The sequence below is a fragment of the Mustela nigripes genome, chromosome 5, assembly GCF_022355385.1.
Source record: "Mustela nigripes isolate SB6536 chromosome 5, MUSNIG.SB6536, whole genome shotgun sequence".
Classification (NCBI taxonomy): Eukaryota; Metazoa; Chordata; class Mammalia; order Carnivora; family Mustelidae; genus Mustela; species Mustela nigripes.
In genome coordinates, this window is record NC_081561.1 from 147,402,916 (window position 1) to 147,418,307 (window position 15,392).

Here is a 15,392-nt window from a genome sequence, read left to right on the forward strand (position 1 = left end):
CTGTCTCCCTTTCCCCACCTGGAAGCCTCTCGTGAGGATTTCAGTGAGATAATGATTTTCTTAGTGCAGTGCTCCACGCACACCACCATCCTCCCTGGGGGACCGAGGCCTGGGAAGTGGAGTAAGCTGTTCAGCTGGTTGGTTAAAGAATCACTGGGGCAGAGGAACAGAGAGCCGCCCCTGGCTTGCGGAGAGGCCGTGTGCACACTGGCTGGGAGAAGAGCACTGGGGCAGGAGTCACAGAATCAAAATGCAGGCGCTCCCAGGTGTTGGGACCCAGCACTGGGGCAGGAGTCACAGAATCAAAATGCAGGCGCTCCCAGGTGTTGGGATCCAGCATCCGGAAGGTCAACAATACAACACGGGGACTCCGACTGGGTGGGCTTGCGGTGGGGGGCGGTCTGGAAACTAGTGGAAACGACTCGCAATGACATCTTTGTGCTCTCCAGACTCGGAAGCAGGCAATCTGCAGGTGAAGACCGGCCAAGCTGCAGTGGGGCTGGCCCTGGACGGGGAGGGTGTATCTTGGAGTTGCTCCCACTCGGACGGAGACAGTAATGAAAGGTAATCAATTCATTCATGATCCGGAGAGTCAGATCAGCAATTGGCAAACAATTAGGATCTTGGTGTGGCTTTTAGAGACAAATTAGAGGGAGTGTCGGTGAACAGACGAAATCGAGGGATACATCTGCTGTTTGGTTCCCTCTCACAGTTAAGAAGCGCGGCCACCTCCTCCCCAGAAAGCACAGCGATGAAGGGGAGGGCCTGCTCTCTCTTGGGGAGCCCCCCAGGCCAGGCTCCATGGGATTTGATAAAAGTGCAGCAAGACAGCAATGCCCGGACAGAGCGGCTGATGGAGGCCCCCAACTTCCCGTCTGTGTTCCTGGGGCCGAGTTCTCCTGCTGTCCCCGTGACCCTCACCCGCAGGACAGGGTGGCTCTGAGGTGACGGGGGCCTTGCTGGTGGCAGCCTCACGGCAGATACAGTGGAGGGAGCACGGGCCCTTCTGACTCTCCGGAGCTGCTGTTTGTGGGGCACACGGGGCCGGGGACCACGCAAGGGGAGTTCCCCGGGATGTGGCGCGGCACCCGCCGGAGCTGGGCCATTCAGAATCGGGCCTGGCCTCGCCCTGGTCAGAGCCAGGATGGGGGCCCGGGATGATTCTTAGCTGGTGTCTTCAGGTCCAATCTGGGGCTTCGCTGAGGCGCACGGGAACCGCAAGGTGGAGGAATTCTGTTTCACTCAAGGTTCCTCCAAATCGTGACTCCAACCCACATACGCCCGATCGGCCTCTGAACGTCAGCGTGGAGCAAAATCCAGTGGAGACCGCCATGTGCCCCAGCCTGGACCCCAGGGCTCCCTGCCATCCCCGCTGGCCCCGGTGGCTCGGCAGCCCAGTGACCACAGCTGCTGTCACAGAAGGCCTCTGGCCAGAGTGAGCGGCCCCTACCTCTAGGGCCTGGGCTCTGGGGCTCTGTTTGGGGCGGGCTGTAAGGTGTGTGCAGTGACCACGCTGGCTGGCTGTGCTCAGAGTCATCGGACGGCAGTCGTTTTAACAGATGACATCTGGGGGACTGTGCGAGGTGGCTGTCGGGGCAGGGCCCACAGAGTTCTCCCCACACCCCCTGGCAGACACCGGCTCTGGGATCCGTTTAGACTCATCAATGTGGGTGGCTCCATCCTGGGCGTCTCCCCAGGCAGGGTTTACAGAGCAGTGGGTCTCCGGGGGTCAGTGGTGGCATCGACCCAGGGCCACATCCAGACACAGTTCGCTTTGCTACCCGGCGGGAGGGAGGCGTGTAGGGAGAGAGCGGGATGCTGCCTGACCTGCTACAGTCCAAGATGATCCTCCCCGAGAAAGGATCACCCAGCCGAGATGTCCCCCACCTCACGGTGGAGACACCGGGGACAGCTGGTCCCATTTATTTATTTATTTATTTATTTATTAGAGAGAGAGACAGGGAGCGAGCATGAGTGAGGGGCAGAGGCAGAGGGAGAGGCCGACTCCCACTGAGCCACCCAGGTGGCCCCTGCTTACTCCGTTGAATGTGCCCACGTCTGGTACAGATGTGCCGCAACTTACCCAGGTGTGTCCTTACTGACGGACAGTCACCTCATCTCCAGGTCTTTGCTAAACAGAAAGGTCATCAACCAGTATTTTTTTAACACGTGTAACTTACATGCTCGATAGACTTCTAGAAGTAAAATTTCTGGGTAAAGCATTGTATACAGTTTAAAGTATCGATGGGTTTTGCCAAAGTGTTAAAATGTGGCCCCATCTGCTGTCTCAGCGATGACGATGGTGGCGGGGAGCAGGGCCCGCACTCTGTTCCGCAGCCAGTGTCTGCCACCCGGCGGGCGGACACCCGAGCCCGTGTCCCTGTTCCCCGGGTCCCCGCGCAGCCCGCACTCGGCGCGCCACCTGCTTCCGCCCGGAAGGCGCCACCGCGTCACTGGCCTCGTGTCACTGTGCCGGGCACACGCACCAGCGCCTGTGACGACGAGAAGTGAGGACCCGCGAGTGGGCAAGGGCGGCGGAGCAGCTGGGGTGACTCACGGGCGGTCTGCGCGAGAATGCATTTGTAGGAGAAACACTGCTGAAAAGCGACTAGGGGAACCTTTTGCAAAGAATTATTTTGGAAATGTGTTAGTACTTAGTTAACATTCGTGTAAATCTTGATTTTAATATATGTTGAGATTTATTCATTTAAGAGGGACTAAATAAGAAGCAGCTTTCAGTTGTTCTGTCTTTAGTTGATGGGGTTCTAAAAGGGAAGTGAAAAGTGCTACCATTTTGTGTAGAAACAGAGACTTACAGAAAAGCGCCCATAGGACTTGGCCAGCGACTGGGTTTTGGAGAGCGTTGGAGCAGGGACACAGGACAGTATTTGTACCCCTGCTTCAGGGCCTTCACTTTCAGTGAACTTGGACAAACGTGTAGCCAGACAAGAGGGGAGCAGGGTGGCGGGCAGCCCGTGCCGTCTATGGGGTGATGGGACTCTTACCCAGTCGGTTGCACGGGTTCCGCTTGAAGAGGGCTCTCAGCAGACTCTGGGCCTCCATGCTGAGGAACTGCGGCATGCCCAGCTTGGCTCTGCAAAACAGAGTTGGAGTTTGGGATGGGAAGGATGACCAGAGTTTTCTCGGGCACTCTGGGGTCCTGCTCGGTCCGCATCAACACCCAGGGCAGCAGCGCCCAGACTCTTGGTCTTAGAGCTCCTTCACACTTTAGAAGTCATGGAGGGCATCAGAGAGCTTCTGTTTATGTGGGTTCTACGGGAGAAATTTGTATAGTAGCTATTTAATAATTCACTTAAAAATAATACAAACATTAAAAATAAACAATAAAAATCTCATTAACATAAGTAACATTTTTAATGGAACTGAATTATGTTTTCCAAAATAACAACAAAGGCTTTGGCTAGAAGAGTGCTCTTGTTTACATTTTGGGAATCTCTTCTGGGTTAAATGACAGACAGTCAGAGACATTTTTTTTTAAAGATTGACTTATCTGAGAGAGAGAGAGAGCATGTGTGTGCAGGGGTGGGGGCGGGAAGGGGCAGAGGGAAAGAGAAGGTTTTGCTGATTCAGCACTAAGTGCAGAGCCCGATGCGGGACTTGATCCCAGGACCCTGAGATCATGACCCGAGCTGAAACCAAAGAGTCTACCACTCAACCAACTGAGCTACCAGGTGCTCAACAGCCAGATCCTTTTATCTGTCTCTGCTCAATCTGTTGTAGTACCGTGAAGAAAAATCTGGGACCTCACAGAACTAGAACAAAAACCCTAAAATTTGTGTGGAACCAGAAAAGACTTCAAATTGCCAAAACAATCTTAAAAAAGAAGAGCAAATCTGGAGGCATCACAATTCCAGATTTCAAGTTATATTACAAAGGTATAGTCATCCAAATAGTACAGTATTGGCACAAAAATTGACACATAGCTCAATGGAACAAACTAGAAAGCCCAGAAATAAACCCATAATTATATGGTCAATTAATCTTTGACAAAGCAGGAAAGAATAGCCAACGGGAAAAAGACTATCTCTTCAATACACGGTATTGGGAAAACCGGACAGCACCATGCAGAAGAATGAAACTGGACCGTGTTCTTACAGCACACACAAAAATAAACTCAAAATGGATAAAAGACCTAAATGTGAGACCTGAAACCATAAAGAATCCTTGAAAAGAGTGCAGGCAGTAAGCTCTGTGCAGAAAGGGGAGCCCTCTTGCCCTCGTGGGAGTGCAAGCTGGTACAGCCACTTTGGAAAACGTGTGGACGTTCCTCAGGAGGTAACACTAGAGCGGCCCTATGATCCGGCAAGGACACAGCTAGGTGTCCCTGAGCACGAAGATTACAAAAACACTGACTCGAGGGATAGATGCACCCTGCGTTTACAGCGGCATCATCCACAGTAGCCGAGCCGTGGGAGCAGCCCCAGGACAGGCGTGCTGGCCCCAGCAGCGCGTCAGACCCCCGGGGATCCTGCTTTAGGATCCTGCTTTAGGACCCATGGGGCCACATGCTGCCGGTTCAGAAGTGCTCATCTGCTCCCAAGTGGAAAGTGACAAGTCAGGAGTCCACACCTGGGATTAGCTGCAGGGAATGATTCTACTTTTAGAAAAAGTAAAGCTCTTGTTCCCCCTTAACATTAAGAGAAACAGAAATAGCCAACCCCAGACAACAGGCTGCAGCCGTGCACATGTCGGTCCAACAAAGGTCGCGTGACACCGGAAGACACTGATCAAATCCTCTCTGTGGGGTTTCCTGCACTAACTTCTCTCCTTCCGTTTAAACAATGGGGTGACCTACAAAAGCTTAAGCTTTTTAGGTGCCTCTTGCTTTCACAAAAGTCCATCGGCTGCGTCTGAGAGAGCTGGTTGTGCGGACCCGTGGCTTTCCGGCGTGTCCTTCCGGTGCAGGAGTCCCCGTCCTCGCCCAGCAGGGGGCCCTCGATCTGGAGCTGGGGTGGCCGTGTCCCCCAGCAGCGCCCCACCCCCACGCGCTCCTGTTTCCTCTCCCAGATCTCTCCTTAGAAGGAGCCTGCTCACACCTGAGGTGTTAGAGCGAGACCAGCACGGGGTTTAGGCTTCTTTCTAGAATCCTAAGAGCAAAATGCATTTGCATAGTAAATGACTCTTCCTGAGAACTGAACAGAAAACTTGTTTGTATTCTGGTACATGGGCAACAAGATTCCTGCCGACGTCAGGCAAGAGAGCTCGGGTACCTGCACAGACGGGGTCAAGAGGTAGAGAAAGAAAGAGGGACCAACCTCTTCCGTTCTCTCTGGAGCCTCTCTTCCTTCTGCCCTTCTGAATCTGTGCTTCCTTTGTCAAGGTCGCTCCTCACCACACCTAAAAACCCCTGCACTGGACAACGTAAGCAGATTTCACTGGTGGGGAATGTTATCTGCGGTGGAAGACGCCATCAGGACCCCTCGGCAATCCCACTCACTCTGTCCACTGTCATTAAAACGCCAAGAAGGCTTCTTACGGCGATTGCTAATGCCTACTCGAGGACCTGGGTTTCCCACAAGGAAGCTCCGGTATCAGAAGCCGCGAACGAGTCCTGGACAGGTCTGCAAGGGAAGGCGTCCCGTACTCACTTGAGGATGAGGGCCATGGTCTCCTTCCTGTCCTTGCCCTGGAACGGCAGCGATCCCGTGAGCATCTCGAACTGCAGAGCAACACAGAACGGGGAGAGTGAGGGGCCAGACTGCCCGGGTGGACCCGCAGAGAGCCCGGACGGCGAAACGCAACCGAAGTTCACTTATCCCAATCCCGATGCGCCAAGCCGAGCTGCTGGCCGACACACGCGGTGTCCCTGAGCGAGCCCAACGGCCTCGGGTTCAGCGGGGAGGCGGGAAACACCAGCAGCAACGGGACTGCAGCGGGGGAGGGGCTGAGGGCTGCGGAGGCAGCGGGGTGAGAAGGGTTGGGCCGGGCAGCTTCTGCGGGGTTCGTGGAGGACCCCGTCCTCCTCCGGCGGGTGCTGGGGAGGGGACCAGGGCAGAAGGACTTTGGTCCGTTTGGAGCATCTGGTGAAGACACGACGGCACCAAAAGCATCTCCAATACCGGCTGCCACGCACTGAAAACAGTACGTGGACCTTTGGCAGGACGGGCTCCGCGATGAAGATGGGACTGAGGGTCAGCCTTCCCCGAGCAAGACTTCTCTCTCACACAAAGCCCCCGACGACAAGCGCACCGCTGACCCCTCCCGAAGGAAGGAACGCGGCAGCAGCAGCACCAAACCCCGTCCGGGACACCACAGGGCACGGAATCTAACTGAACCGGGCCACAGCCTCAGTCCCCGGCCGTGTCCTCATGTTCCAAATTACTGCAGAGCTGAGAACAGCACAGACGCCAACAGCACAGCTGTGAGATACCCACGCGTGTGCATGGGTCTCCTTCTGCTAAATGCGGTCCTATACTGTAGATACATTTGCTCTTACGGTTTTCCTAATAGCACTGTCTCTTCTCGAGCTTACGTATTGTCAGAATACAGCATGTGATACATAAATGTACAAAATGTGGATTAATCTACTGTTTATGTTATTGTAAGGCTTCTGGCCAACATCAGGCTATTATTGTTAGTTAATTTTGAGGGGAGTCAAAAGTTACACGTGGATTTCTGATGACCTTCTGGGTCGGCGCCTCATCCCCATGTTGTTCAAAGGTCTATGTATAAGCAAACAACTTCAGTGCAGGGATTTGTAGGATCTTACATTTGCCTTACTTTTGATTTTGACGGCATCTCTCTGTGCCTTTAAAATTTATTCTATAGAGCTTTTCCTCTGCGTTATGAAAATCTTGGGAAACACATCAAAGTAGAAAGACCAGAATCATAACCCGGAGTCCCATTACTCAAAGAAAGCCACAATTAACACGTTATTTCCTTCTAGTTCTTTCGTGAAGCTGTTTTTTTTTTTTTTTTTAAACATGGTTTTATATACTCACTTTTCACAGAATAAGATAAAAACTTCCCATACTGATTATAAAGTCTTCATCATATCACTTTCTATGTGGATGTACCAAAATATGTTTATCTGTTGCTGGACACTTAGAACACTTCCAATTTCCTGCTATTGTAAGTAATGCTGGAAAGTACCTAAAAGCTTTCCTAAGATTGGGAGCTTTCCTTGCGATGCGCTATCAGGAGTGAAATCACAAATTAAAGAAATGCATGTGGTTAAGGCTTTACGAATCCTCTCGGCTTGCTTTGGGAAAGTAACATTTTAAAAGAAACGTAAAGGTTCCTGCTCGCTGCGTGTCTGTCCCGGGCTCAGTCGTTCGATGAGGGCGCACAGAACAGACCGCGGGCGATCGGTCAAGACGTAAGTCATAAAAGCTGGGAGCGAGAGAGTCCGGAGAGAATGGGAAAGCAGACAAACACGACCAAACTGAAAGGCGGAACGCACTGACAGGTAAGCTGCCGGTCCCGAAGACAGGATGAAAGTTTGCAAGTTGATCCCAGAAATTAAAATACCTCTGAAAATAGAATCGTATTAGCAAAGAACCTTCTCTTCCTATTTTGGGTCTATTCTCTTCCCCCTCTGTCCTTTCTCCCTTGAGTGAGAATGAAATTCCGTTTCAAGGAAATGCCTTTTAGGCCACACGAAGCAAGGAAGCTGTTGCTCGGTGCTACAAGAACGGAGCCCGTCCTGAAGTCTGCGCGTCGGGTAACTGTTTACTACGACTCAACCAGCAACTCGCACACATTTGCCTACTGATTGCATCTCAGCTTGGACCACGGCGCCCAGGAGCCGCTCCCTCGTGTTTCTCCGCCCCGCAGCCTGCCCACCTGCCTCTACGTCGCTCTTCCCCACGCAGCACAGTGGGAAGTCCTGAGCCCTTTGTGAGCACCCGGCACAGCGGCGTTCGTGCGGTTGGTGATGAGGATGACGACGGTGCCGGTGATGATGGGGAAGCCACGTACCTTCTCAGCCCACATGTGTCTCTCTGCTTCAGCTTCGCTTCCAGCCCCTTGAAGGGTTCCCTCCCCATCCCACGAGGACCAAGGACATCATTTCAGTATTACTCTTCTCAACAAGAAACTTCTCAGTATTGAACTACGTCAGTAAATCAGGGCACTTCTGGTGAGCTTTCCTGGGACATTAAACATAGTAAGAGTTTCGGTCTGGCGCTGGATGGAACTGAGACTGGCCAAGGTTTCCCAGGCAAAGGAATATAAACCGTGGCCTGCCGTGGGGTCCCATGCTCCAGCCCAGGAGCTGGGGCTGCCCCAGGGGACGCATTCACAAGTCAGCTTAAGGTAGGGCGCTGAAGTGCACGGAGGGAGCCCGAAGAGACGGGGGAGCTGCACCGGGAGCGGTTGTGGGGTTTCCAGGAAGATAAGTGTTTTGGTGAATCTAAAGCAGTGGTTCTCCACTGGGAGCGTCTCTGCCCCCCAGGGGAAACTTCCCAGGGTCTGGGCACAGTTCTGGGGGTCAGGACTGGAGAGGCTGGGGCCAGAGTGGCGGAAGAGATGCCACTTCCCACCCTACAACACATAGGACAGCCTCCACCCAAAGAACCATCCAGCTCCAAACCTCAATAGTGCTGGGGTTGAAACCCTGTCTACAGGGATCCAACGAACCTGAAGGAAGGGGCCAGCCCTGGGGCCCCGACAGAGGAGCCCAGACGGTGCCAGGAGCCGTGGACTGAGAAGCTTCTCTGGAAGAGAGAATGGAGCCTACAGTTTGAGTTCATTCGGCTGGCCAGTCTTAAACACAAACTCAAGAGCAAGCATCTTAATCTGAAAATGGGGCTGCTGGAGACAGCAGCCCCGAAACAGCTCTAGGTGTGCAGCTGTGTACGGACGATCCGCACAGACGGCTGCGGTGGACATCCAACACGTGCGGCGCCGGAGAACGGGAGAAGCACCCCAGGTGCCGTCCTGCGTGACACCGCAGCACCCAGGAGAGGCTTCCTAAGCACACACGGAACGCAGCCCCAACATCCTGAAGACTGCGCTCCAGACCAGCGTGGAGATGCTAGCGCCCTGCCGTGTTAACGGAGACCCTCACTAGGGCTTACGTTCTTGTCCAGTTACAAGTACCTAACTTCAGACAGTCGAGTTTGTTCAAGGACGAGGATCTCCCCCATCAATGTAGGTGTCTTCATACGATCTCTCTGGAGGGCACTTGGGGATCATCAGAGGACACGGGTGTAGTTCCTCAGTGGAGAAACACAAGGGATGGGCAGCGGCCCCTCCAGCGTGAGGCTCGTACGTCGGGCTGCTCCCTCCATGGCTCCCCCCACCTCTAACGAAGCCAGTGGAGGGCACCGTGTAGACACAACAGGCCCTCAGCGGACCTCCCTCCGCAGCCAAGCTCAGACGCGACACTAAAGGCCACACTAGACCCATCCCTCTGTTGCTAATGGCAATTTGGAAGTCATTCCCGGTGTCGTCCAGGAAGTGCCGAACGCAGGAATCCTGACATCTGGCTGCAAGTTCGTGCCCCTTGGGGCCAAAGGGCTTGGTGGCCGGGACGAAATGTAGATGTGGCTGTAGAGCCACGATGTGATCTTAAACCAATCGCTGAAGAGTCTTATTTCCACTTCTAGAATTGGAGAGAACAGTCTCTTCATGTAACGTCGAGATTTTTTTGGTTCAGATGAAACATGAAGGCGTCTTCCAGACGCTGAGCGAGTTCCGCCGCGGGCCTTCCTCCTGCCGCCGGCCACCGACGGAAACCACAGGGCCGGAACCTGCGCCACGGGCTCCCCCAGCTGCTGTGACACACCGACTGTGGGTTCTTTCGACAAAAATGATGCCACCAGTTCAGTAAGAAAAGCCCAGCACCCACAGTCCCGGGTGTCAACGATGCCACACCGTCACTGGAACCAGGGCTCCCTTAGAAAAGCCCAGAACCGACCTCTGTGTGATAGTCCCCAAAGTCCAGAGCATTCCTGTAGCTTTGGGACAAGGAAGGGCAGGGGACCCAGGTGGAGGGTAGGCCAGGGAGCCCACAGCCGTGTTGCCCCCCACGGGGCACGGAGTTCACGGAGCCTGCGCAGTGCTGTCTGTGATGCGAGTCCACGTGCAAGGTCATGGGGCGCTGGGGGAAGGCCTGGGCTGGGGAGACGCTCTGAGGCGGTCTTCACAACAGAAGATGACAGACTTAACAGCAACGGGTCAGAGTGCCAAGAAGACACAAGACAGAACCAAGGTTCGCCTCTGAATGCGCCCTTCCAGACATGGTCCTGGGGGTTGCCTCCAGCAAGTGAGGCCGGTGCAGTGGTGGCCAGGCAGGTGGCCTGGACTCATGGAAGCTGGGCCTGGGACACCCGGGAGCTGGGCTGGGGATGCACAGGGCCGGGCCTCACGCCAGCTGAGGGACCCTCCCAGCGTCAGAAGTCTGGTCTGGACGGAGGGCCCGGGGAGCGCCGAGGGCCACAGGCCCGGTGCCGGCTGGGAGGATCGCTGGAGGGACAGGGGAGCACGAAGGAGAGGAGGGACCAGCTGGGACGGGGGAGGAGCCGCCACCACAGAATCCCCCGGGCTAGGCGGTCTGTGGGTCTGTCCTCTGTCTGGGAACAGGCACGCGCTAAAGCAAATTCAAGTCTCTCGACGTAGATGTAAAAATGTCTCACTCCAAGTCTATTTGGCTCATGTTAACTTTTGTGACCAAGTAGAAGGATTTGGGGTTTGACGGAAGAAAGAGTCTCTAACACGAAAACCCCACTCCCTTACCACCTTCATGCTCAGCCTGTGAACACGTTCAGTGTAAAGGTCTGACTCAATCCGCGAGTGACCTCACCTGCATCCCGGTTCTGCTTCCCGGGGGCGGGAATTTCAGGGGCCCGGGGAGGAGGCTGCGGGGATCGGCGGCCTCCTGTCCGCGGGTCGCACCGGGACGCGCGGCCTGTGCGCATTTCAGGCCCCGTTTTCCCTGCCCCTTCCCAGACCTCTGGGCCACCCTGGGGACGGGACCGTGCTCTGGGGAGCAGGGACGAGAGACGCCGCCTCGGACCGGGGAGGCCGTTACCATGAGCACGCCGAAGGACCACCAGTCGGCGCTCTGCGTGTGTCCCCGCCGGTTCACCACCTCGGGCGCCATGTACTCTATCGTCCCGCAGAACGAGTAGGCTCTCTTGTCGTGGTCGATGGCCTCCTTGCTCAGCCCGAAGTCTGAAGCGAGAGAGCACAGGGCACTGCCTGAGTCGGGGAGCACCGGGACTGTTTCCCCGAGGACGCCCAGCCCACGAGCCTCCGGGTCGCCGGCGTGACTTCCACCCGCTCTGCCCCGGCCACCGCACCCTCCCCTGATGAGGCGTCCTCACGCCCCCACGGGTATGTTCCCCAACTCAAGGTCCTCCGGGAATCGGCAAAGCCCGGAGCATCTCTAACAGCAGCAGGAAACTGCATTTTGCAGAGACCGACACGAAGTCCCAGGAGCCCCGCTGTTTCCGAGGCGCAGCAGGTGGCCCCGGGCGTGCTGGTGCCGAGGGCCAGGGGGCGGGGGTGGGGGGAGGCCGCTGGCTGGAGCTGCCGGGGCGGGTTGGGAGGGAAGGGGCTGGCAGCGGGGTTCAGGCTGCTGGGGACGGAAGTCCCTGGCGGTGAGGCAGACAGGGAAGACCTGTGAGTCTGTAAGGACAGCGGGGTACTTGCTTGGTGCGCGGCGGGCGCGTCCCTCTCCTTCCCCAGAAACCCCCAGCACGTCCCACCTGCTTCCCAAGCTCGTGTGTCCACGCACTTGGCACGTGAAGGACGCAGGGAGCACCCTGCTTCTAAGGGGCGGGCACCTCAGTTCCCGCACGTTTGGGAAGGATGATCTCCGCCCGTTCCTTCCCGGACCCCGTCGGGATGGCGTGAGGCCAGTGCGGGGTGAGGACATCAGACCCCCACGGGGGGAGGCTGCTCACCCGCAGCGTGAGGGGCTCGCTCTGCACATCGGAGTGTGGGGGGTGGGCTGCTTTGCCTGGCCCAAACGGCAAATGACCACATTACGATTGATAATAGTCATAATAACAGCAGAATCCATGATTATTGAACCAGAGAAAGCCCCAGTGCGGTCATATGATCAGTAAGTTGGACACGGCAGCTCCACATACGCATCCCAGCTCCGAAGCACAAGGGTGACTTCTACGGGACACGTTCAGTTCCTCATCTGGCAGAGAACTTCTGCAGCATGAACAGAATCTTACATCTCATGCCACAGGACCCCGACGGCATGACCTCAGAGGCCAGGTGGGCTCAGGGCTCGCCGAAAGGCATAATCAGGATGTGGCATGGAAGCTCATGAGGACTTTTACAGACCGAACTTTGAGCACCGAGAGGCATGTGAAAAATACGCAGTCCATGTTTATGGCCAGGTACTATGCACTCCGCCCAGCCCCGGGGATCCACGAAGACGGGGTAAGCCCACCCCGGAGGAGACAGGGTGTGGCGGGAGGCAGGCCAGCAAGAGAGGGGCAGCGCGACCGCAGAGCCAGAGAGCACGGAGGACGAGGTCTCCGGCAGGAGCGCTGAGGGACGCTTTGAGAAAACCACAGGGGTTGACCAGGTGCCCCGAAGCAGGGACAAGGTTCCAGGGGAGGACAGGGGAGTGTTAGCGCAGGAACGGCCAACCGGGGGACAGGCAGGAGCGGGTGTGGAGGGACGTGAGGCAGAAGACGGTCAGCACAGCAGCTGGTGAGGTGATGGCCCCCAGAGACGCCCACACCCAAAGCCCCAGAACCTGCGAGCAGGTCACCTCACTGGTCAAAGGGGTCCTGCAGGAGGGACAGGCCACGGATCTTGAGATGGGGATTATCCTGGATTATCCCCGTGGGCCCAGTGACACAAGGGCCCTCATGTGGATTTGGGGCAGAGTCACAGAGATTCGGAAATGCTGTGCTGCTGGCTGTGCAGGGAGGAGAGGCCACAAGCCCAGGGACGTCAGCAGCTCCTAGAAGCTGGACAAGGCAGCAGAATGGGCTCTCTGGAGCCTCCAGAACCATAAGATGGAGAAAGTGTGTTACTGTGAGCCACCCGGTCGGCGGCGATGGTGACAGCAGCAAGAGGACGTAAATACAATGAGTAGCCTGGAGCTGGGGTGTGTGTTCTCAGGTCACTCTAATTTGGGGGCACCGAGAGGGGTGTGAGGTTCTCGGAGGAAGGCAGGTTCCCACGTGAATTCCCATGAGGTACCTGGAGCCAGGAAGGGGCCACAGTGTTGGGACGCGCTACGGGGACAGCCCTGGTATCTGCCCTGACCCCAGCACTGTGCGTCATCACTCTTGAACGGAACAGTGAGGGGTGAGAGTGTGCAGGGCAGGCTCTTTGGTCAGGAGAGAGGAACGGCAGGGCACCTGGGAAGTCTGAGCATTTCTAGAGGCTGTGAGGACGCGCACCAGCGTCACGGAACGGAGCTCTATGAAACTTCAGCGGTCGGCGCGTGCTGGTGCTCCGAGGGCTTGGGCTCTGAGCTGCCCCACACTCAGCAGGGCCGAGCTGAGGTCCCCAGGACACTGCTGTGTTACGAACCTGTGATCTTAACGTGTCCTTCCTCGTCCAGCAGGATGCTGAAAGACAGGGGAGAAGACAGACGCTTTACAAGAAGCCTGGTGGGGGCGGGGCTGACCTGGGGGCACAGCGGGCCAGGCTGGGGAGCAGTCCCCACACAGAGTCGCCAGCTGCGTGCAGACGTGGGCTTCGGGATTTACAGCAGCTTCTGCTGGGTCACGAGTGGATTCAGATCCATGGTGTTTGGGGTTAATGAGGCAAAAGCGGGGACCTGCAGGTTCGAGACCTCCTTTAGCCCACAGGAAGGTTCAGGAACCCTTCAGACTGTCCTGTGTGAGGAATGTGATTGAGAGGGTCCAGGACAGCCTCGGCCTGGGAGGATCTGGAGCTTCTGGAAGTTTTCCTCATCCAGGCAGGCCCTCAATGGCCAGGGGCACGCTCTTTCTTCCCACCAGCTCTCTGTGAGCCCCACCCGGCCTCTCGGGGCCGATCCAAGGTCTGCCGGGAAGCCTATGCTACCTGGGGCCTGCACATCACGGAGGCTTGGCACTCTGCGGGCTTCACCCTGTCATAGGTGCAAGCGTTTGCCCCACCGGCATGGGACACCGAGAGTATCAGCCTACAGGGCGTGTCGCCCTGCTCTTCCTGCTCTCCTACGGGAGGGCGCCCCTCATGGCAGGGCAGAGCGAGAGACACAGGCCAGCACCCGGGGAAGCCCTGCTTCCAGGCTGTCAGCCCTCAGGGTCCCCAGGGCTCCTAGACTTCCATTTCTTTATTTTTGCTGTAATTAAATCCTGTGCCATCAGCTACTGGGGGTGCCAGTCCAGCCTTAAAGAGACCAGGAAGTGAAATGGAGAGAAACCACCGCAAGGCCTCGAGGTTCATACGGGCGCCTTAAACAGGGCGAGTGGTGACGTGCTGATGCACAAGCACACGGGTGGGCCCGAGGACAAGGTGCTGAGTGCCGTGAGCCATGCGCAACAGAGGAAACATATATTCCACTTAGACGGGGGACCTAGGGCGGTCAGATCCAGAGAGGCAGAACGTCAAGGGTGCCGGGGGCTGGGCAGGGAGGTGCAGAGGGTGAGCATCTCACAGAGGCAGAGTTTCAGCTTTGCAAGATGCAAAGAGTTTGGAAAACAGACGGCACTGGTGGACGCACAGCGACGGCCCCAGAGCCTTACCCACAAAGGGCCAAGGTGCTCGTTTTCTAGGGGCGCCTGGGTGGCTCAGTAGGTTGGCCCTCTGCCTTTGGCTCAGGTCATGATCTCAGGTTCCTGGGATCGAGCCCCACGTCGGGCTCTGTTCACTGGGGAGTCTGCCCCTCCTGTCTCTCTGCCTACTTGTGATCTCTCTCTGTCAAATAAATGAATAAAATCTTAAAAAAAAAAAGCAATACTCTTTTTTAAAAAGGTGCTAATTTTCTACTGTTTTTCTTAGCACAATTAAAAAAATCTGCCATGGGTTCACAAAGAAAAAAAAAAAGAGAGAGAGAGAGACCCACTATTTTATTGAAACATGAAGGAAAATGTTAGAGAGCATCATTAAGATGACAATTTGTCAAGAAAGAGGTGAATGTTTTCATCTTTGCTTTTCAGTTTGACTTAATCTTTGCCCAGAAGCGAGCAGCTTTCAAGATGAATCTCCTGCTAATTCTATTTGACAACAAAATCTTCTTTCTCCAAGTCTGTGATGAAACCTTACTATCTTTAGCTGTAAAGATCCCTCTGACCTTTAAAGCGAGAGCAAAGCAGGAAGCACACTCCCGGGAGCCCGGAGCTCACAGCTCCGAGATCCGCCTCCCACAACTGCTCACCGGGGGAGCAGCGGCACCTGACAGGCCACTGTTATCCCCACGGGGATGCTGGACATAGGGCCTTGTGCAATTATTGGGACACTGATGGACGTGTGCGGCCAGTGATGTTCGACCGGGGCGA

At 55.8% G+C, this 15,392-nt stretch overlaps 1 protein-coding gene across 4 annotated transcripts in view; it reads right to left on the minus strand.

The window, feature by feature from the left end:
• The window catches only part of RPS6KA2 (ribosomal protein S6 kinase A2), a 295,060-nt gene that overhangs the window by 41,371 nt on the left and 238,297 nt on the right, over window positions 1-15,392 (minus strand). For all 4 annotated transcript variants that reach the window (XM_059401415.1, XM_059401412.1, XM_059401414.1 and 1 more), the window contains 4 exons: window positions 13,477-13,514; window positions 10,997-11,139; window positions 5,610-5,680; window positions 3,006-3,094 (listed from right to left, as the gene is read on the minus strand). In XM_059401415.1, the coding sequence (XP_059257398.1) occupies window positions 3,006-3,094; window positions 5,610-5,680; window positions 10,997-11,139; window positions 13,477-13,514 (341 nt within the window). The remainder of the gene's footprint in view (window positions 1-3,005; window positions 3,095-5,609; window positions 5,681-10,996; window positions 11,140-13,476; window positions 13,515-15,392) is intronic.